Consider the following 24,853-nt stretch of genomic DNA (forward strand, 5'->3'; position numbering starts at 1 on the left):
TGCCTGTCATGTTGCGTGACTCTGTCAAGGCCGAATTAGACCATGTGACATCAATCAATATCATTTTGCCTGTTTCTTCCAGTGAATGGATTACACCCCTGGTCATTATTAAGAAGTCAATGGGTAAGCTTTGCCTCTGTTGCCACTTCAGTGTCACGATTAATGCACAGTCCCTGATAGACACACACCCTTTGACTTGCCCTGACAAGTTGCTCGCAAAATTGTCAGGTGGCCACTACTTTTACAAGATTTATTTGTTGGAAGTGCACCTCCAGCTCCACTTGGATGAGGTCACTATGCCCATTCTCACTGTCAATACACTTTTTGACCTATGCCAATATCAACGTTTGCTTTTTGGCATTGCTAGCGTGCCCACAATTTTTCATCATATTTTAGAACAGCTGACAGCCTCCGTGCCTGGCTGCATCAGTTACTTGGATAATATCATTGTTTTGGGTTCTTCCACTGAAGACCATCTTTTTTAAATCTCTGATTGTTGATTTTTATTTTGCAGTCTAAAGGTCTCAAGTGCAGTCTTGACAAATCTCAATTTTTTCCTGCCATCAATTGAGTACCTAGGTTTTGAGGTTCCTCGCACAGGGTTCAAGCTGTTGCATCACCATGTTGACATGATTTCGGCTGTGCCATGGTCAACCTCCGTTAAGGAACTGCAGGCATTTCGAAGTAAAGTTGTGTACAATCATGAGTTTTTACCTGATGCACCCATTGCTGCTCAGCGTATGCAAGCACTTTTGTGTAAAAATCTTCCTTGTTTTCTGCCCCTATCTTGTGACTGAGCATTTTCTTTGCTTAAATCTAAGCTTTGATCTGTCTGACCACTTTTCAGCTGAGTCAGCATCTCGTGTTGGCTACAGATGCCTCTCAGCATGGTCTTAGTGCCATGTTGATGCACAGATATGTGGACAGGTATGAATGATCCATTGCTTATGCTTCTAAGACTTTAACTCCCACTCAGCAGCAGTGTTCTCAGATTGAACAGGGGGCTTTAGCAATTGTTTTCACATTTATGAGATTTCACATCTTCTTGTATGGTTCTAAGTTCCATTTAATCATGGGTCACAATCCATTGGCTGCTCTTTTTAACCCTTCGGCTGCTGGACAAGGCATTACATCGATTGCAGTGGTGGGCTCTTTTCCTCTCCTGTTATCATTATCAGATCCATTACTGCCCAACGGTGCCACACGCCAATGTGCCACACTCACCTTCTGATAAAGCCGAATGCGGCATTCAATCAGAATGACTTGCTTTATTTGTATTTAGACATTAAGAACCAGAACACTCAACTATGTGGTGATAAGAACTGCACCAGAAAATGATGTAACAGATGTTGGCCTTCTTATGAATAGGAATGTGGGTGATAAATTGAATAACATTGTGACTAAATTATTTTTCTTAAAAATTAAATGGGCCAATGGCCTTGCCGCTGTGGTAACACTGGTTCCCGATGGACCACTGAAGTTAAGTCCTGTTGGGCTGGGCTAGCACTTGGATGGGTGACCGTCCGGTCTGCCGAGTGCTGTTGGCAGTGGGATGCACTCAGCCCTTGTGAGGCAAACTGAGGAGCTACTTGATTGAGAAGTGGTGGCTCTGGTCTCATAAACTGATATACGGCCGAGAGAGCAGTGTGCTGACCATATGCCCCTCCATATCTGCATCCAGTGATGCCTGTAGGCTGCGGATGACATGGCAGCTGGTCAGTACCACTGGGGCTTCCAAGGCCTGTTTGGGTGGAGTTTAGTTTTAGTTTTAAAAATGAATTTAAGTGATGCCAATAATGAGGAGAAAAACACATAAGAATATAAGATTTATTGATTCTAATTTTACCCAGCTTTCTAAGATGTAAAAAGCAGGTTCCCACAAACGTTTCTGACAATATATGTAAAGACTGAAGCTGCAGTGAATTTCTCCAGTTCAGTAGTAACCACTGCTAAAATTTTGTTAGCAGCCAAAGAACTTTCTACCAGGACTCAGCCTAATTCTTTCGATGGATATTACTTTAAAATGGGCTGAAATGCACATAAATGTTAATGACATCTTCTCTCTTATGAGATGGTGAACTGCCCCTAAAGGTAGAGGATTCAGCAGTGATCAGTGGGACAGAGTCGTAGAAGGCAGTGCAAACTATTGTACACAAAATTTATAGCAGTAGAACAAGACATATCAAAAAATAATGTTGCGAAAAGTTGCTATGGTAGTGGTCTTTGCGTATCTCACTGTACAGACTGTTCATGATGGTGTTGTCAGGAGAAGACTGAAAAATGTCAGTTTCCCTGGAACATGTGTGCCTGCAGAAATTTTTCCATGGGGGGGGGGGGGGGGGGGGGAGGGTGAGATAAGTTATACAGCAGGTACTAAAGTCATAATATTGTCTCACTGCAGTCACCCACATAATGCCACAATTGGCTAAATGAGAGGTTTAATGGAATCAGGAAATAACCACTTCTAGAAGCATCTGAGAATTCTGTAGTGAAGAAAAAGACTGTTCTTCAGATTGCAGGATGGGGTGGGGTAATAGGGGGGAGAAAGTGGGCAAGTGATCCCTCTGTCACTCTCTTTTGGAAGCCTATTCTATGGAATGGAATATTAACATTAAGTTAGATGTTGGAGAGAGACCGCAAGAGAGAACTGTACAAGTACACTGCAGTTAGATTCCACACAGTAATAATGAATGAAATGAAATACAGATGGCAAAAAGTGAGGCAGTGGAAGGGGGGAGGGAGAAGGGAAGGAATTCTCGACACTCAACTATATGGTAATAACAACAGCAACAGAAAATTATGTAATTGATGTTGGCCTTCTTATGAATAGGAATGTGGGTGATAAATTGAATAACATTGTGACTAAATTAATTTTCTTAAAAATGAAATGATGGCAATGCCAATAACAAAGAGAAATACACCTAAGAAAACTGAGAAATCAATCGAATGTATGAGCAGGGAAAAGTCTGGTAGAGTTAACTGAACTAAAATAATAGAGGAAAGAGGGGAAGTAATGCTAGACAACTAGCCTTTTCCTGCAGCCTTGCCTGCATGTGTGTGTGGCACGTATATTGAACACAGTTCTTTCTCCCTCTGTCTGTGTCCACTTCTTCCCTCTGCCTGTCCATCTTATCCTCCTACCTCTATCTGTCTATCTCCTCCTCCCCACTCCCTCCCTTTCCTCATCTCCTCCTCCCCATCTCTTTGTCCATTTCCTCCTCTTGCTGTCTCTGACCATATCTTCCTCCCCCCTTGCTTGTCCCCAGATATGCTTATCAGCACATGTAGCCCCTGCAGTATACGTCAGTAAACTGCAGTACACCTCAGTAAATCAGGCTAATACTACTCCCACAACATTCCAATCATGCAGGGCAGCTACACATCAGGGACTTGACAATCATTTATCTGCCCCTGACGTACAGGCCACCATGAAAAGTAGGTCGATAAAGCTGGCCAGCACTACTCCAAGATGCTTATCATGCAGGGTAGCCTACACACCATGGACCAGAAAATCATTTATTGTCCCTGACATGTAGGCCACCCTATAAAGCAGATTAATTTGGCAATATAACACTGTTCCCACACAACATGCTTGTCATGCAGGGCAGATTATACACAAGAGGCTAGAAAATAACGTGTTTGTGTCTCTGCTCCTACTATAGCAGTGCTAGATCTGTGATTGAACCCCACAGTGCTGATATTCATTGTTCTGCTGTTTCTGTGCCAAATGTGGTTGAAACTGATCCAGGGGTATGGGAGGAGATCCCAGATATACTCATGTACTTTATAACATAAAAAATGTAGGGTGGAAGTAAGACGTAGGAGGAGAAAAAAGGCTTCTAGAGGATTGTGGTAGTTATCAGGTGATCGTTATAAACACCTTGTTGCAAAATCACAATAGAGGAAACAAAAAAAACACTCATTGTGTGGATAAATTGTACATTGAAATTCAAAAGACTGATGAACATGCAATAAAGAAAGGAGCGAGATACTGTCAAATTGAAAAAGAATTAGACAACGGGAAAACTGTGTGAGGTTGTGATCTCAGAGTTAAAAAAAATGATGAGGGTAGTTGCGTGTAAGTCTAATCGAACACTTACAAGGAAGGAAATAATTATGGTTGACAGGAATAAAGGAAGGGAAGGATGATTAGAGTTTTAACTTTCCATCAATAATGAGCTCAATATACACAGAGCAGAAGCTCATATTAGACAAGGATGTGGATGAAAATAATTTGTATCCTTTCCAAGGGAATTATCCTGAAATTTACATTACATGATGTGGAGAAACCTAAATCAGGGTATGCACTCTGCTCCCTCTCCTTTGCCACCCACTGATGAAAGTACAAAACCAAAGCACAAAAATGATAAAAATGTAAAATAGCAGTTTAAATAATTCATAAATTATATCAGTAAATAGTATAAAGAAGCAAAATCAAGAACAACTTTAAGACACATGTAAAGAAATTGATATTCATTGTGAAACTATTGACACTGAAAGGCTAAATGTAAGTTTGTGGCTTTGAAAACTAAAGTACACATAACAGAAAATTTTTGTTAAGTTCAAACGAAAGTGTGAGTACATAACAGGTTCCCATCAAAAGTCTACATGACAGAGATGAATTGTCTTACATGGTGACAGAAAAGTTAAAAAGATTGAAGGGGATGGGTGAGGTGATTCAGTAATTTTCTTTGGACTTCTGAAAAGGTAAAAGTAGATCAGAAGGAATTCTCAGCTCTTACTTGGTGATGCAAGAAAAAGTCAGGTTACTTTTATACATTCGTGTCTAAAAGACAACCATAGGCAGTTTAGGTGGGATAAGGTGTTTGAAACCCTTAAAGCTTGAGAATAAATACAGAGAGAGGCAGTTAATGTAACATATGTATTAAAATTTAATAAAAAATGTAAATGTTGTGTGACTAGGGCCTCCCATTGGGTTCACCGTTCGCCAGGTGCAAGTCTTTCGATTTGACGCCACTTCAGCAACTTGCGCCTCAATGGAGATGAAATGATGATGATTAGGAAAACACAACACCAAGTCCCTGAGTGGAGAAAATTTCTGACCCAGCCGGGAATTGAACCCCGGCCCTTACGATTGACATTCTGTCACGCTGACCACTTAGCTACTGGGGGCAGACATTAAAATGAAATGATATTGCGAGAAGCAAAGTTGCTACTCACCATATAGGCATGACAAAAAGACTTTTACAATTAAAGCTTTTGCCCATAGGCCTTTGTCAACAATAGACACATACTCACACTTACACTTGGAAAGTTTTAATTGTGAAAGTTTTTTGTTGTGCCCATCTGCGACTCAGCATCTTCACTATATGGTGAGTAGCAACTTTCCTTCTTGTAATATTGTTACATTCTGTCCTGGATTTTTCATTGTTTTATTAAAATGAAATGAGGTTAACAAAACTAGAAAACTAACAAAACAAATTTTTGATAAGAAAGGTACAATATAGACTTATGGTTTAATATAAATGTTATTTGACTTGTGCTGTAGGAGTAGTGATGGATGTGAAAGTTAATTTCACAACTGGAGCACAACTGGAGTACCATTGCAATATAGCTGGAGTAGGAGTGCTAAGATTTTCTTGTAGTGGAGGAATGTTTGCTACTGTTGAAGTGAATGAACAAGCTAAATAAAATTTTGACCATTTAATTGTATGAAAGTGAAATGTGGTCAGGGGAAAATTAAAGAATAAACCTGATGACTTAAAGGAAGGAATATCTGACTAATTGGAAATGTCTGTCCAAATTCAAAACACATTTTGTGAAGACTTGTGTGAATTCCTTATGTCATTCCAATACATCAGTATAACCAATGCAACATACTGCCATATATTACTTTCTACTCAGTTTAGTAGACAATTCTGGTACGAATCCCACACTATTTCCACACTCAGCCTGTTGTAGCACTGTTTATGTAGTGAAAAATTAGCATAAAATCTGTTTTCAGAATGAACACTGTTCATATTTTTCCAATTTCATTTTTTCTGTGTTTAATACAATATTTTTTAATTTTATTTAAAACTTCTTCTTTTTTCAAGTGTTAGGCACATGCCTATTAGGACTTTTTATTCAGTGCATGTATTGTCTGTGATTAGTTATTATTTGAGCTCTGTACCTCTTTCTTGGTCTACCAAAAGATGTTTTCCCTGCTCGTTGATTTAGTCTTATTTAATGCCTTGTGCTTATGTGTTGGCATTGAAGTATAATGACCCTACTTACTCCATGTTTGTTCCTGTCTGTTATGATTTAGTATATTACTGTTTTTGAAATTAATGAAGATTTCTGAAAATAAACCACCAAGAAATTGCAATAATACATATATCTTGTTTGTATTTCACCCTTCTTACTTTTAAATTTTTATTTGTTTGTAAGGGATTTCATTTACTACAGATGCACTGGATTGTTTTTAATGTCTCTCTTTTTTTTTTTTTTTTTTTTTTTTTTTTTTTTTTTTTTTTTTTTTTTTTACACTATGTTCCATTATACATAATCGGTAGAACACGTGCGACTTGTAATAAAAGGCTCTGAGATGAAACCACCCCAAAATATATGCTAAAAAATTTCTCAGTAACATATTACAGAATTTAAATTATCAGAATGCATTTCGCATATTTCTCACATGGATTTAATTAATGGTGGTTAACATTTTCGGAACTGTTGATATATGATATCAAGTGATATTTTCTGAACAGGTAGTAGCTGTGCCTTGAAATGCTGCTTAGCTCTGTGTAGCAGAGGTTTGGGGCATGTGGCTTCCTCTGAGTACAATTCTTAATGGGTGTCCTGAAGGTTCTGGTATTTCAGCCTTATGGTGTCCTACCAACCAGCACACAGTTTTCACATTCCAATACTTGCATCAAAAGGGAATGAACAGAGTTGCAGAAACTTCATTATCAAATCCCTGTCTGTGTATACCTCTATTAAGCTTAATTGTGTCATCAAGCAACATTTAGTATTATTGTTTTTATAGTGTTTTAGATACTTTTTTTCTTTCTGCCGTTGGTTATTTTATCCACCATTGGACTAAGTTTGCAAATGTCTCACTAGAGTGTGTTAGAGTATGGTAACATAGATATTGCCTCAGTGAAAGCTTCATGAATGATTAGAGGAAAAAGGGCGCAAAATATGTCCCTGCTTGCTGACTGTGGGTAACATGTGTTACTAGCAAGTTTCTTTTTGTGAGTGTATTACTCATAGGTTTAGCGAGTTTTACGTTCTTGTGAATAACAGCAGCATACAATGAGTTTGAAAATGACGCAATATGAGTTCAGTGTGCAATTTATCAGGTAAAATTTCAGAACACATGGTTAGGATGAAAGTAAAGTAACTTGATGCGCCCAGACCAATCTAAACATGAATCGATAACAATAACTGTGTAAATCCTGGCAAGGGTATACATGCAGTTTTGACAAAGCAATGTACAATCCACTTGAGTGATTGTGTATGCTTTGTCAACTAATACACAAGTATAAGTGTGACAAATGCAGTGTGTAAATTACCATCGAGTTTGTTTGGCTTGCTCATGTCAACCAATCACAGCACAGGATCCAAGACATCATTGAAACATCACTGTGTCATCATACGAACTCATAAATGCAGCAATCTGAGCACACAAAATACTAAACATTTGAAGTTTAGAAATGAAAATACAAAAACCATTAAGCATGCAGCGAAGCTAACATACACCATATTAAAGATCTCTCCAAAATGTGTCTTTTAGTGCAATTTGTTGTGGTAAATTGGGAAATGTGACATTGCGGGATAAATAAGCTAAATATAGATTTTATCTTGCAGTTAGCTTTTGATGTTATCTAATAGTTGATTATGAAATGAGAAGAAGATCTATTATGTAAACATTTGGCTAGAGTGTGATATTGGTTGCAAACATTTGGCTAGAGTGTGTTATTGCCCCACCCTCTCCTGAAATCTTGGTTGTGCTTACAGTCTGATCTGCAGCATAACCCGAGGTCTAGATTAGTATCACAGCCTTCCCCAGTATGGAAACCACGAGCCACACCTGCTGTAGAATAAATTTAAAATAATAGGTCATAGTCATGAAGACCTTAGCTGAAAATGCCATCACTTCGTTTGGCTTTATACATATGCTTAGGTCAACTGAATTTTAGATCCATAATGGTCAGTACAACATTCTGAACTCCAGAAATTTTCCTCACTCCACCATTCATTTTCCTGCATCTTATTGTTTCTAACGTTCTTTCTTCCAGTGCCCATTGGCGATCTCAAGTTTTAGACAGTATACTTATTTCAGGTCAATTTCTCACTTTCAAAGGTTAGAGCTGGCAGTACACATGGTGTGTATTCTTAATACTTCTGACAACTAAGAAATTTAATGTTGATTCCTATTCTGGCTCTCCTGATTTATATTTTCAACTAACAGATGCGCACAAATTTATCAGCAATTTCAGTTGTATTATTACCAATATTTATGGTCTTTCTATCAGCAAACTGACTAGCCTGTAAATATTTTTGATTATATCATAGCAATTTTTTGTACTGACTCTCATACAAGGTCTGTTATTTGTTTCTGTTCTTTATCATAGATGTGTTTAATATCGGTTTAATCATGTAGTGAAACTTCAGAAGTTTTGCCTAAATAATTATCATCTCTTGTGACTTGAGAACTGGAATTATATTGTAGATTTTGTATTTGGATTGTATCTTCTTACTCAATCATTTATAGACATCCTGGTGCATTCTTCAAAACTGAAACTGGGCAAGGCTTGACCTGAGTGCTGCAAAACAAATTCTGTGCCTTGAGGTTTCAGGACCAAGTTTCCCCAACCTTAAAACGAAGAGGAGAAAGAAAAGAAAGGAAAAGATAAATGATGAAATGTTTAGTGCAGTTAACAAGAACACAAATTAAAATTGGAGATAAGATAGTGTGAGTACTGAAAATGGTATTGAGCTTAAAATTAATATCAGTGGATAGGCAGTTCTAAAAGTAAAAGAAAAGAAAAAATAACTGAAGAAGGAAAAATACAGAAGAAGGAGGCATTTGAAGTAGTGAACTTAGGTGTGGTCAAATGAGGAGTAGGCACATCACATATATATTAAAAAAGGGAATATAAACCGGTGTGTGAAAGCTGTAGTAAATGGATGTTGATGGTTAAGAAAAAGTCCAAGACTAGATCAAAAGAGTGATACTAAGGAAGCTCTGTCAGTGTAAACTATAACAACTATGTGGCTGAGGCAAGTGTGCCTAGAAAGAGATCTGCTGTAGAAAACATCAAAATGTTGATGTTTTTAAATTGGGTGAGGTGTACAGAGGATCTGAATAGTGATAGATAATGAAATTTTTGTTTACTGAGGATATTGTGAATATGAAATGGGATATGAAATACTTCATGCATATGAGTGAATAGGTAACAAGAGTACGGAATCCAAAATGAACCAAGAAATGTAGTGTCACATTTACTTGTTCTGGGTTGAAGCCTTTAACTACGGATCTGAACATTTCATTTATTTCATACTGCACAGAGACATATTTATAGAAACAACACAGTTACAATTCTTGACTCTCCAAAGGCTCTTCAGCAGAAGTGCTGCCAACATTGTTTGATATTTAATAAAACATGGACATATATAACTGCAACACTTTCCCTTATTTAATTAAGAGAAAAAGGAAGAAATGAGAAACATGTCAACATGAAGGACCCATTTTATGATATAGAAGTAACAGTCTTGGTTTTTCCAGGGGCTTCATCAACATATCTGCTAACTGATCCTCAGTTGAAATATGCTGAATGCCTAACTAACCTTCCAATACCTTTTCTCAGATGAATAAATACTTTGTCTTCACATGTTTTGTGCAGTGATGGAACTAGGATTTTGTCAACTTACACTGTTGCCTGGTTGTCAGCCTCAAGGATTGGAACTTCCATCAGCTTTCTCACTCCTCTGAAAAGTCTATGCAGATAAATTATCTCCTATTGCAGCTACCAGCTTAGCTTCTGTTGTAGATGTGGCAGTCATTTGCCTGTCATTGGCTGAGCCAAGAGATAGCTCCACTTGCATGTGTGGTAACCACGTCAGATTTCAACCATCCAAAGTCTGCCACTGCATAAGTTTGGACAATAGAGTATGCCTAGGTCGCATGTACCTGGTACATACTGGAGTATTCGCTTTGGTCTTACTACATCTTCTGTGATGCCGAGTCAAGAGTTTGAGACAGGAAGCTCACACTGTAAATGAGGTCAGGTCTTCTTCAAGCATCAGCTACATCAGTGCTCCAACTGCTAATTGATAGGGAAAGTTGCACTTCTCTGTATTCTTACTTTCTGCGTGCAATGTATTTGGTTCCTTTATAATGGGTGTTGAGATAGGTTTGCACTCTTGAAAACTGAAATGTTCCAGAGTCTTATTTGCATAGGCGTGCTGGCTTATCACCATCATCAAAGCATTTTATCTCAAGTCTGAAGAAATACAATGCTGGTTTCACAGTGATCTTTAATACAGCCTTCAATTCATCAACAACTTTGCTGGTATCTTGTTGATCACTCACCATAGCTAGCCCATCATTTACATAAAGAACGACTAACAGTTTTTTGCCACATTCTTGTCTGATATGTACTTGTCTTGAAATCTGCTGACAAAAGAAATGCTCCAGAATGTTTACTCTAACATCTTGGAGCCTGCTTAAGTCCATACAAACTTTGCCCTAGTTGCAAATTTTCTCTCTGCCATCACTGTACCCTTCTGCCTGTTGCATATGTATTACTTCTTCTGTTTCTCCATACAAGAATGCTGTGGAGACATCAAACTGTGTGAGATGCATCTTCTCAGCTGAAGGAACATGTGACATTAAAGGACATTAAAGAAATTGTGGTCAGCTTAGCTACCGAACTGAAGGTTTCACTATGGTCTACACCATAGCGTTGATTAGATCCTTTGGCAACAAGTCTTGCTTTATATTTCTCAATGCTCCTAATACAATTAGTCTTGACATAAAAAACACACTTACAAGGTGTAGTTAGTGCTCCTTTTGGTAGATTAGTCAATTCCCAAGTCTGATTTTCTTGTAGTGACTTCATTTCATTTTCATTGCTTGCATCTAGTGAAAATGTTGTGTATTATTTATGGCTTCTTCATAAGATTTTGGCACTTCATTTGTGTCATTAATCATTTCTTCAGTTATCATTACAAAGTTATTTAGCCATTTAAGTTTCATTAATGTTGAGTAATTTCACAGCTGTTGATGATGTATGTTCCTCTTCTCTTGTATCAGCACTGTTGGAGTTTGCCTCACCTTCTTCTTGAGCTGCATATGTTCACTGATTACTTTGCTCAGTGCGTTCTTGCAGGCCTTTCATGGACCATTACATCTTTGCTAAGAATGGCTTTATTTTCTTCTCTCAACCAAATTCTGTAATGTTCATCTCCCTCATACCCCATGAGATAACCTTTGACAGCTTTTTTATCCATTTCCTATCTTTCTTTAACTGGTATGTGGATATAGCATGTAGAGTCTATTATAAACAGATGTTTTATTCTAAGCTTCTTATCTAACCACAACTCAAAATGCCTGATTTTGTCCACAGATGATTTTGCAATTTGATTTAGAATGTACAGTGATGCTCCAACCAGTTCTGCCCATATGTGTGGTCGGAAATTAGCTTCTTCATCTGAGTACTTTAAGTTTCTTGCCATTTCAACTATAGTTCGCCTCTCACGCTCACTTCCGCCATTTTGCTGTGGTGTGTTGGGTGATGGGTGATGTCAGCCTCTGAGTAACACCTTCTGCATGCAGTATGTCCTTAACTTCCTTACTGTCGAATTCCCCACCATTGTCGCTTAGCAGCACTTTGAGTGCATGACCCAATATCTTTGAATGTTGAAGAACATATTTCAAAGCATCCTCAACTTCAGAGTTTTGCCTTATGATATAGCAATACTGAAATTTTGTATAGATGTCTTTGAACAGAACAATATCTCTTTTTCAGGAAAGATTAATTAAAAGATCCACAGACATCAGCTGACATCAGTTCACGTGGGTTGGTTGTCTTTTCTCTCTGACAAAATGGCAAGCGATTTGCTTTGTCACAAATGTGTAGCTCACAAAATGCCTTTTCCTGGGAAACACATATTTCTAATTCCCTTTCTAATGTTCTGTCGACATGGTGTTTATCCTCATGTCTCCATCTTTTATGGTACGCTGCAATAATGAAGTCTTTTCAGTGGCATTTACTACAGTAATTTCTTTGTGCAAAGTTGGTTGAATGTCTGCCTTGTACAATGTTCTAAAGAGCTCCCAGGTTTCACACAACACTACTTTATTATCAATTTTAAGCCAACACTCTGTTGTTTATGACATAAATTCACTGTTAATATCCTGGTCCTGAGCAGCTAATACTGAAAGCAAGTTTCTAGATAGCTGTGGAACATACCACACATCCAAAAGCATCATATCCTGTCCATCAGTCAGAGATGATGACCAAATACTGCCTTTTCCCATTGCCATTAGAGTCTCTTTTCCTCTGTCTTTACACCACATGGACTGTGCCATTTCTGAAAGTCAAACCATTAGTCACATGGCTTGTAACTCCATTGTACACCCACCAGAACGCTAAATATACCTCTTCACAGACAAAAATCAGCACAGCACTAGCAGCTGCATGATATTCCTGGTTTGTGATGTTTCTGATCAGAAACCCACTTTCTGCAGTGCTTCATCTAAGGACCCTTTTGTTTAGAATAATTTCGAATGTCACTTTTCCTTGAATCATTCTTAAGGAACTTGCCTTTGCCATCTGGTTTTTGTTTACTTACATTTACCATTAATGCTTACTTTGGCATTTTGTCACTGTTTGGATTCTTCATTAAATTCCTTTTGAGCATACAAAACTGCACTTTCAGTTCATCAAATATTCTTTTTTGTGTCCATTGTCAACAACCACTGTAAGCTAATCCTCCATCATTCCACTCTCAAACAGCATATGAAAAAAAAAAGTTTAAATTTTTCCATGGGAGTTCGGATTTCTCTTATGTTACTATAATGGTCAGTTCATCCTACGTAGGTGGGTGCCAACAAAATGTTTACACATCTGAGGAGAAAGCTGGTGAGTGAAATTCCATGAGAAGGTCTTGCCATACTGAAAAATGCCTTTGTTTTAATGACTGCCAACCCAATTTGTATCATATCCATGGCACTCTCCCCTATTTCATGATAACACAAAACTAGCTACACTTCTTTGAACTTTTTATATGTCCACCATCAGTCCTATCTGATGCGGGTCCCACACCGCATAGCAGCATTCCAGAAGAGGGTGGACAAGCTTACTGTAAGCAATCTCTTTAGTGTTACATTTTTTAAGTGTTCAGCCAATAAATCAGACTTCGGTTTGCTTTCACGATAACAGTATCTATGTCATCATCTCAGTTTATTTGTATTGAATATTTAATTGAGCTTACAGCCTTTAGCTTTGTGTGATTTATCGTGTAACTGAAATTTAGCAGATTATTTTTAGTGCGTATGCAGATGACTTCACACATTTCATGGTTCAGAGTCAATTGCCACTATTTGCACCATACAGATGTCTTGTCTAAATCATTTTGCAATTCGGTTTGATCATCTGATGATGATGACATAATATGATGGTAAATGACAGCAACATCTGCAAACAATCTAAGAGGGCTGTTCAGATTGTGCCCTAAATCGTTAATGTAGGTTATGAACAACAGAGGTCATATAATACTTCTTTGGGGAATGAAAGATATTACTTTCATTTCATTCAATGACTTTCCATCAATTATTACAAACTGTGACCTTTCTGATAGGAAATCATGCACCTAGTCACACAGCTGAGATGACACTCCATAGGCACACAATTTAATTAAATGTCAAATGTGAGGAACAGTCTCAAAAACCTTTTGGAAATCTAAGAATATGGAATCAATTTGACATACCCTGTTGATAGAACTCATTACTTCATAAGAATAAAGAGCTAGTTGTGCCCCATGAGAATGATATTTTCTGTATTGGTGTTGGCTATTTGTCAATAAATTGTTTTCTTTGAGATGATTCATAATGTTCGAGCACAGTATATGTTCAAAAATCCTACTGCAAATCCATTTTAGTGATATGGATCTGTAAAGCAGTGGATTACCCCTATTTCCTTTTTTGGGTATTGATGTGACTTAGGAAACTTTCCAGTCTCTGGGTACAGATCTTTCTACAAGTGAGTGGTTGTACATGATTGCTAAGTATGGAGCTATTGTATCAGCATGCTCTGAAAGGAACCTGACTGATATACAATCTGGATCGGATGCCTTGCCTTTGTTAAGTGTATTAAGCTGCTTCACTACACCAGGGATATCTACTTCTAAGTTACTCATGTTGCCAATTGATCTCGATTCAAATTCTGGAACATTTACTTTGTCTTCTTTTGTGAAGTAATGTCAGAAAACTGTGTTTAATAACTCTGCTTTAATGGTGCTGTCATCAATAACATCACCATTATTATTGTGTAATGAAAGCGTTGACTGTGTCTTCCTTTTAGATGCGACCAGAATATCTTTGGGTTTTCTACCAGGTTTTGAGCCAGACATTGAAGTTTGTGACAATTTTTGAGCTTCTGTAAAACTTCACCCATCTTAGAGATTTTGCATTCTTTTAAATTTGGCATGTTTGTTTCTTGTTTCTGCAGTAGTGTTCTGACTTGTTTTGTCTACTATTGGGGATCAGTACCATCTCTTATTAATTTATTTGGTTATATCTTTCAACTGCTGTCAATACTGTTTCTTTGAATTGAAGCCACATCTATTCTACACTTACATAGTCAGATTAGAAGGAATGGGGACTATCTGTGAGGAAGGTGTCAAGCAAATTTTTATTTGTCCTTTTTAATATTTGTATTTTGCATTTATTTGATTTGTTTTGATATTACTGTATTCAGTCTAGCTACAACCACCTTATGGTCACTAATCCCTGTATCCATTATGATGCTTCTTATTTGATTGGAATTATTTGTTGCTAAGAGATCAAATATGTTTTTGCAGCTGTTTAAAATAATTTTCTGAGAAAGCATTGAGTGTGAATTCTGATGCTGTTTTATCTGTCTATGGGATTAGTTCAGTTTAAAACATGCTGTATTAAACATTTACTTTTAATTAAAGAATTGTTTCTCATTTCTGATAAGACATATAAAAAGAGGAAACATGAAAGGTACTATTATCTTTCAGTTCACTTAGTACGTACTGACTGGCAGTCCACAATAATATGACCCTTGAAATTTTCAGTAAAAATAAATCATAGAATATGTTCACAGCATCCCAACATCATGTTTTGCATCCTTGCAATGCAAATGTGGATTTTTCCCTCTATACTCCCCTCCCCTCCCCCCCCCTCCCCCCTCCCCACCTCCTTCCCCCTCCAACCACCTCCTTCCTACTTTTCCAACATTGATAGTTGTAACAGTGATCTGAATCATCAAAAACTGGTTGATAAATGCTTTGATCTCATTCATACTACTATATCTCTCTGCAGGTATCAGCTTTAATTGCTACTTCCCATTTGTATTACTCACAGTGTTTTAACAGCCTTCTGCATTTTCATTTTATGTCCGATGTCATATCTTCTAGACTTGACTCCTTGATACATACTCAACTTTTCACCTCCAACATTTCTGGCTCCCATGTCCCAAATTTATCCTCTGTTCCTCTCCCTTTAATATTTTAAGGCATATCGGTATCCCTTTGTTGCCTCTCCTTAGAAGAAGATATATCTTCATGAACTGCTGGTCCTATCTTGTGCAGTACTGCATAACTGTTGCCACTGCTGCACTTCATGCTTTCAGTATATGCATTGACATACACAAAAATTTATCCAGGGGCAGGGACTAGATTCTAAAATTGCCATTTTATATACACATAAGTTGGTCAGCTTGGAGCTGTGTTACGACACAAGAAATAAATTTTATTGATAACACAAAAAGCTTATTATATCTCAGAAGTGTATGAGAATTCTGTGGCAAATAAAATCTCTCTACTCAAAATCCGAGCCCACCTCTTGTGAAAGGCTGTGAGTGTATGTGTACATTTTGATTACAGTATTGAAATTGCCAATTTTCATTTTTGAATCTTCTTGTTGAAGTATGATTTTCATACATTAGTATGCTTTCCAGTTTCTTATTTGTTCCATTTGTTCCATTTTTATGTACATCTTATGTGATATGGCAGCCATTCTTTGTTGTATTTGATACCATGTTTCAGTTCATACTATCTACCATTTCTTTACCAATTGCCTTTAGCTGCATAATTTTGTTGTTAATATCATTATTATATTGGAAAAGCAAGACAAAATATGTATATGGTGATATATCACTGCTCATCAAATAGTGAAGAAGTAGTTGTGGAAGAGGATGTAGGTGGCTACAGTTAACAGGGAGGAGGGTATGGATTACGAGTAAGCATTACGCAAGGCAATGTCTGATGGAGGCAGTGCCCTGGGCAGTGTGGATATTGGCATTGGTGTTGGTGGAGATGGCATAGAGAGTGACAAGAACATAACGTTGTTAAGAGACAGGAATTGTTGAGAGCCAATGTAGAAAATGGCTACTGTCTCTTTTCCTTCTGTTGGCAACCCAGTCAACTGTCCTGCTTCCATATCAACCTCTGATGGCACCTATTACCCTTTTGCTCCTTTCTAAGTTGCTCATTACAACATTTCACTGTTTCTTTGTCCTAATCTGGATCTTTCGGCTTACCTCTGTATTCTCCATTTTATACTCAACATGAACGTTAGCAGTCCCCTAACATGTTCTGTGAACACCTGTTTGCTCTGTCCCAGCTTGATCCCATGTGCCCCTCATGTTGAATCTTCCTCTCCCCACTCCATGACCCCATCATCCACCCTAACCGTGACTGATTTTCAGTCCAGTCCTGCGTTTAGTTCTGAAGTTCTTTCATTAAATACATGTAACATAACAATCATATTATATAACTATTACATTTTAAAGAACCTAATGTTTCTTCTCAGAATCCTCACAACTCCTCATGAGTCGCTATCCATGAATTTCTGTGGATTGTAGCTTCATGATAAACTTATCTCATATTTGTGGTTACTTGTTTTCTTTCTTTGCTACTATCCAGATGAATGAGTGCACAACATCAGTTCCACTCCTTACTTTGAACAGTGAAGCTAAGTGTAAGAATAAAAGGCACTATGGTAAGTTAAGTTTTTGTAAAACAGATTAGCTTTGTCTTTTGACTTTTAACAATGGCAACATATGGTCATCATATGTTCAGCAGTCGTTGAAAATGCATATGGATAATTTCCTGCAGTGCAAAAAAATGCATTTACCATTCCTCAGATATTCTTTTTGTGTCTGTACATTTTACAGGGTGTTTCAAAAATGACTATACAACTTTAAAAATTCATATAAATTTATTGAAAGAAGGTATAAAGCTGAGTTTAGTGTTATTTTGTAGGGAAACACATCAAGGTTTTTTACCTTAAACTAAAGATGTTCTATGTGGCTTCTGTTGCTTACCCTGCAAACGTCCTATCGGAAGTCAGTTTATTCCCAAACTTGCTGTAGCATTGCAGGTGTAACTTGCCCAGTAGTGGCGTAAATTCTTGCTCTAAGTTCAGATAAAGAAGCCAGCCAGTTTGTACAGGAGGTACAAACACTTTATCCTTGATGAATCCCCATTAAAAAAAAAAAATGAAGCATTGTCAGGTCTTTGGTACATGGAGCCATGCAATTAGTGCATCATGGGCAGTCCATTGACCTGGAAAGCGGTCACTCAGAAAATCTTGAATGTCAGCCAGGTAGTGGGGTGGTGTACCATCTTTTTCTTGGTCATCCTCATCGATCTGTGGTATCAAAAATAGTTGTAAAATATCCAGGTATATTATCCTGTTGATGTTCTCTCATGGAAAAAAAGGGGCCAAAAACTTTGTTCTTGCTCAATCCACAAAAACCGTTCAGTTTTGATCTATCGTGAACATGTTGCAATGTTTGATGTGCATTTTCACTGCCCCAAATCGTACAATTATGTGTGTGAACCTTGCCACTTAAGTGAAAAGTTGACTCATAAGAAAAGGTAATTTTGTCCAAGAAATGTTCATTCTAAGTTGTAAAGTCCTTTCTGAAACACCCTATATTTTGTTACCAGTTTATGTTGCATTTGTCACAGACAAAAAGAAACATACTTCTGTTACTCTGAGCAATTTGTTTTCCATTGACACTTTAGTTGTTGTTTCTATTACAACCATTTGGAATCTATTTATTATTACTGTTTTTGTGTTAGCAGAAGAGCCAACACCGTGTTGCGAGTGGAGGCCGAAATGCACAAATTTTAGCTCAAGCAGGCTGGTGTGAGGAGGGAAGAACTATACTGACGTGAGGTCTGGAACATGACAAGGAATGAGAATTCAGAAAGCGGACGTAATTAGTTTGATACTTAACTCTAATCCATTAATGATGAACGTTGCTCTTGATGGTACATGAGTCACAATATTATCTGTTCAGAATACATTCTTGAAGTAATTATAACTGAATATGGCGCCTTGCTAGGTCGTAGCAAATGAAGTAGCTGAAGGCTGTGCTAAACTGTCGTCTCTGCAAATGAGAGCGTATGTAGACAGTGAACCAGTGCTAGCAAAGTCGGCTGTACAACTGGGGTGAGTGCTAGGGAGTCTCTCTAGACTAGACCTTCCGTGTGGCGGCACTCGGTCTACAATCACCGATAGTGGCAACTCGTGGGTCCGACGTATTCTAACAGACTGCGGCCGATTTAAAGGCTACCCTCTAGCAAGTGTGGTGTCTGCTGGTGACACCACAACTATTATATACTTATTATAATCTCATAGTGCCTGTATACTGTGCACTATAAAACTGTGCCATTGTAATAAGAGCTGCAACATTTGCATACATGAATCTGGGGGAAAGATATTGTGGGAGATGAGATACTATGCAGATTTGAAGACCTTCAATTGAAAAGGCTTATGTAGAAAAACACATATAGACATTTGTTGTTATGTATAAAATTCTATTATGTTTCTTAGGAAGAAAACATTCTATAGATTACTACTGAGAGGAGGGTCAGTCTCAGATTGAGCAAACAGAGGGAAGGAATCAATAATGGCAAGGAAAATTCCCAGCATTTACCATAATCAATTTAGAGAAATCAAAGAAAACCTTAATTTGGATGTCCAGATAGATTTGAACTTCATTCCTTCAGAATATGATTCAGTTTGATGACTGCTACACCATTTAACCTGGTTTCAATCTTAGAATTTACTATTGAAAGGAAAATTAAGCATGTGGTGAAACTTGGATTTTTTTCTATCTATTGGTTATTTTCTTACACTAGATTATAGTTGTGGAGAGGGTATGTGTAAAATTATGATTTGAGGCATTAAGTCTTGGTATCACAGACATATATGAAATATATGTGAAAAATATCAGTAACTACAAATAATTACCAGGGCATGTTGTGTACATTTGAAGTGTCAGCAGATTCCATGTATTTTACACTAATTTTTATACAGTCTTCCTTGACAAATATAAACTACTCCTTACTAGGTATTATAACATAAATGCACTGGATTCAAGAACTGTGTAAAGAACTATTAAATAACATTAATGTAAATAAAATATTTTCGATGAATAATTGCACTAGAGATGAGAACTAACCATGCTATCTGCTTCTAATACCTAAAAATTATGCAGTAACTTAAAATAATCAAATAATATTTAAGAATTATTAGATGTCTGACTATGTTCAAAGCCACCAAGCAAAATAATAAATTGAAAGACTGTTCTACAGTATATAATAAAAATTGCTTCTGGATTATCATTTAAGATGGTGATCCAAAAGAACAAAATTTAATACGTCATTTACAAACTGTTTGTCTACTGAACATGCATAAGAAAAAACAAGAATTTACAAGGCACCAAAAACTTACTTTAAATTAAAACCTGCAATTATGTAATCTAGAATACCAGTATACAAAAATTATGAAGTTCAGTTTTGGTGTATGACCACGAATTCTTTCGCAGGATTTTGTGATAGATAGTGCTTTACTTTATTCTGTCAACAAGTCACACAAAATGTTAAGTTTTTTTGTTGCTTTTAAAGGAATGAAATAGCAACCACCTTGTACCCTTTCAGCTAATTTGTAACTCATTTCTGGACTGTTCTCCAGGTCATGCTCTGAATTGAGGTATCAGACTTTTTTGGGAAAGCCATTTAGGTCCATCTCAGAGTGTGATGTAAATCTCGAGTGCCATTTCTGCTCTCCTACCTTCTGGAATTCTGCAAACCTTCAAGAACAGCATCCAGACACATGGTACTGATAAGAGTAGTTTAGCCACAGATGGTGTTGATTTTGGAGGGAGGTTTTCCACTGTGCTGAACAGTAAAATTGAAATAACTATTATGAGAGGATTATTGTTTAGAAACAACGTCAACCAAGCTTACAAGATTTTACTACCAGTGTTCTGTTGTCTGATCTATATGAGTACACCTAATGGAACACAAGGAAAGATAAGTGAAAAGTAGCTGGCATTTGTAGCTTGTCATAAGTACACAAAACATAATTTGGTGGATCAGATTGTTGTAATGAACAGAGATGTAGGTTTTGGTCATGTTCTGATATGTATTGTTATGAAACTGAACCTCACCGTATGCTCTAGTAAGGTATGAAAGTTTTCAAATTTAATTGAGTCTAAAAAATGATACTGGTGTTCAGTTTTACAATTATGAAACTGAAAAACTCAAAATATAGGGCTTTGTGAAACATTTAGAGTAGAAGGCACTATGAATTGTACAAAGATATTTAATGTAATAATACCATAGTCCTTAAGTTAGTGGAAACACATTTGTTCTTCAGTTATGCAGAATTCTGAAAGTAAAGTCAGCATGCTGTCCATTGCTGATGGATGACACATTTATTAAAGTTTTTAAAAGTTGGGGTCCTTATTATGTCATACTTTATGTGATGGCATTATACTGTAACAGGCAATAGTGTGTTACATACTATACATTGTTTAATGTGAACAAACTATATATTCCTTGATTTCTTTTCAGTAATTATGTATTTATAATTCAAGACCAATTTCCCTATTTATCTTAACTGTGTCAAACAAGCGAAGAACACTGTCTCAAGTTGTTAAAATCATGTGGCTGTTGATTAATTTTGCAAATCATTGAATAACATTCATACAGGTACCTTTGCACTGTACATGCTTAATTTTTTTAAGTGACAAAATGTAACAATTTTTATGACACTCACTTCCAATATTAAACGATGCTGCATTAGAAGTGTGCTGCCTTCCACATGTTGGATTGTTAAAATACTGAATATCTGTATAAAAATGAAATAAGTTAATGAAAGGAAAGCAGAAGTAAAGCAGACATTACATAAAGTTTATCTGACAATCAACAAAGAACCTCATAAGTCTTCAAATTACTTTTATTTATTTTAGATCTTTTAAATATATCCTAAAGTTTGAAAAAGTGGTTGTTAACAGTATCTTAAACTTTTGTATTTGTAAAGATGAAATATTAATAACATTAACAACACTAGAATGAAATTTTCACTCTGCAGCAGAGTGCGCTGATATGAAACTTCCTCGCAGATTAAAACTGTGTGCCAGACTGAGACTCGAACTTGGGACCTTTGCCTTTCGTGGGCAAGTAGTGGAGCACTTGCCCGCGAAAGGTAATGGTCCGGAGTTCAAGTCTCGGTCTGGCACACAGTTTTAATCTGCCAGGAAGTTTAATTAACAACACTAAATAATTGAGTCTTCTGAATGAAGCTAGTGTGTGGTTGCCTCTGAATTTCAATGAAAAATCGGATCTGTACAAGTACTTAAAGCAATAAATACTAACAAAAGTAGTGTTTTTGCTATTATATTCCTGGAAGGGATTGTGGATAAAACTTGAGGCTGTAGTTTGTTGTTAAAAATATGTAAATATTTTCAAACAGCTTAGGTTAACAGAATGGTTAATGTCACTCGCTGAGAGCAGACTAAAGCACAGTTCAGCTTTTTTAATTAACATAAGTAATTTCCAGTGAGAAAGTTTGTAAAACCTTATTTGTTCAAACTACTTAAAAATGTGAGAATTTAACCCTACAGAAATAGTTACCAGTACAAGTGTGGAACATTTTACATCTATTGAAAACACTATTAACATTACAGCCACCTGAGCATTATTTCAGAAATCTGTTTATTATGGTACTCAAACTGGAATTTGTATTCAAAACCTAACTAATACTGTTTAGTCTACAAAAATATTTGATTTTCTACAGCATTCTTGTGTCTAGTAGTATGAGTTGTTTCTTGAAATTTTGACCAGTGTGACACATGCTATGGAGTACCAGTACCAGTGGTACTCTGAATTTTTCTCTCTTTGAATGTATTGTATAGAGTAAGAGATTTTGAGTTTCCAATACCATGCCTCAATCTCAGACTACAATTAGGAAAGGCCAATGTGTCATTAAAACAACCGTATAGTTCCTGTAAAACAAATAGTGGCAACCACTGTGTCCTTCACATACATTTCATGCTTCCGGTAATGAGAATTCGACTCCCATTTGTGGTACTATTTTTTAAGCACAACAACTTGCTGAATTTTGTATCTGATGAACTGGAAATCTCCTTTTGTGATTCTTGAAGTTTTCCCAGTGTATTTGTGTTCCAGAAAGTTTGGAGACTACAGCCGGATGACGTCGATACCCTGCTACAATATTTCAGCTGACAACGATTCAGCCGTCTCCAGGTGAACGTCTTACGCTGGAGATTACTCTTTTTTTGTGGAGGTTTTAATACAGTGTCACTGGTGGTTGATGGTCTCGCTGTCTTGGTGGATTGTAAAACTGCTCCATTTTACAATGATGTCATTCCAAAGACATCACTGGAGTGCATGTTGAAGGTGTGATGGTAGGGCTTGAAGTCCCATACCTATCCTCTTGACGGTGGAAGTTCAGGTTGCAGGCAAGAGGTAACATAACTACTAACTACATTAGGAATCAACATTGATGTTTTACGATGATCGACACCCATCGAGTGGTCATGTCAATGCTAATGCTTCATGAGTGGCCGTAACAGGGCTATCGTTAGCCATGGTCGGAACCTGAGTCCTCAAGTATGGTGCCGTAGCTGTCGAGACACTGACGAAGTAAATTAACAGGGAAAATACAAAAAGCAACAACGCGGAACCTCCTCTCGGACGTGAATTTCGACGAGTTTCCCCTTATATTCTAAGCACTGAAAACAGTGGAACAGAAGCCGCAAACAATTGGTTCCTTTCCGCAATCTAGATGACAGAAGATTGTCCCACAGATTAACATGTGAACTCGAGAAGAGGGTAAAAGAGTGAAAGCAAGTGTCGTGGGAGGATTGGATGGCAGACTTTCTGCCATGGACAAAAGACTAGTGGCAGATAGCTAACAATATCAGACAGAGGCGACCTCAGAAAAGGACGATTCGTGTCCTGGACGGGCTCCTTTATGACGCGCTCAGCCAGGTAGGCCTATAAGCTGAAACATACCAAAACGGAATGTCAACGCTCCCAACTCTGGTGGACGACAACCATCTACACCATACTGAAACCGACATCAAGATCGAATGGGAAGCAAAACACAATACTCTGCCACACAGTTAGTCCCCCAACTTATCACTCCATCAAAAATACCAAGTTCAGCTCACCAGACAAAGACCGCATAAGCAACGTGGACCTCAAGAACTTACCACGAAAGCCAGTAATATTACTCAGAATGATTATGAACAGTTGCTTGATGCTGGGATACTTCCCTGAGCCCTGTAGAGTGTTCATAATAGCACCCGAACCCAAGCCAGGAAAAAACCTTTCCCAACCAGAAAATTATAGACTGACAAGCTGGATAATCAAGAGGTAGGCGAATTCAGGATGACATCACTAACGATGTCGTAAGTCCCGAGCAGTTAGGGTTTCAAGAGAACTTACTGACACAGTTGCAGTTACTACGAATCACCGAAATGGTACAGGACAATTTCAATTTAAAAAAAAAAATCAACCATCGGAATATTTGTGGACTATGATAAGGTATGGCGTTAGAACTCAACAGTCAACTTACGCCACAATAGACCACTACATCAAGATCATCAACAGCTTCCGACAAGTAAGTAGCCTCTAAGTTCGTATAGACGACCAAGACTCAGCAGCAAGGCCGGTCGCCGTGGGAATCGCCAAAGGCTCAGTCTTATCGCCTCTGTTTATCAATGTTTATATAAACGGCGTTTCAACAGTGCCGCTAGTCTCCATCAGCTTATTTGCTGACGACACAATATTCATGCTAACTGGAAAGTAGCTCTACCGAATCATAGAAAGAATGCAGAGACAACAAGATGTCATGGAACAGTGGGCGCATGAAAATAAAATCAAAGTTAATGAGACCAAGAGGAAGGCATTCATTCTCACTAGGAGGAAGCCTGTTGTCAACAACACACTCCGTTACGCAGACCAACCAATTCCCTTGGTCGCCCACGGTAAAATACTTTGGAGTCCATCTCGACAGAAAACTGCTCTATACAACGCACGTACGAGAGAAGAAGACAGCGGGACGAAGGATAATGGGTACCCTAATCCCATCCCTGAAGAGCAAAAACTTAAACTCATTCACGAAGCTCTAACTTAACCATGCTATGGTCGAACCCCCTCTTCTCTACACGGTTCAACGTCGCGAGGGATCAACTTGTGAGTCAGGCTATAAGAATCTACAAGTGCACCATAATCTATGATTACGTTGAATCACAGGAGCTCACTGGTGAGTGAGAAACTGTGAAGTTCGCCATGAACCCCGAGAAGGTACAAGTCAAGGTTACAA

The 24,853-nt window shown here is 37.5% G+C and overlaps 1 protein-coding gene across 1 annotated transcript in view; it reads right to left on the reverse strand.

Moving 5' to 3' along the window:
- Nucleotides 1-24,853, reverse strand: part of LOC124793773 (trithorax group protein osa-like) — a gene marked incomplete at its 5' end in the record, with an annotated part of 285,916 nt that overhangs the window by 77,617 nt on the left and 183,446 nt on the right. Inside the window, one exon of the mRNA XM_047258050.1 lies at nt 21,278-21,349. Coding sequence (XP_047114006.1) covers nt 21,278-21,349 — 72 coding nt within the window. The remainder of the gene's footprint in view (nt 1-21,277; nt 21,350-24,853) is intronic.

Source organism: Schistocerca piceifrons, chromosome 1, assembly GCF_021461385.2.
Source record: "Schistocerca piceifrons isolate TAMUIC-IGC-003096 chromosome 1, iqSchPice1.1, whole genome shotgun sequence".
In the NCBI taxonomy this organism is placed as follows: Eukaryota; Metazoa; Arthropoda; class Insecta; order Orthoptera; family Acrididae; genus Schistocerca; species Schistocerca piceifrons.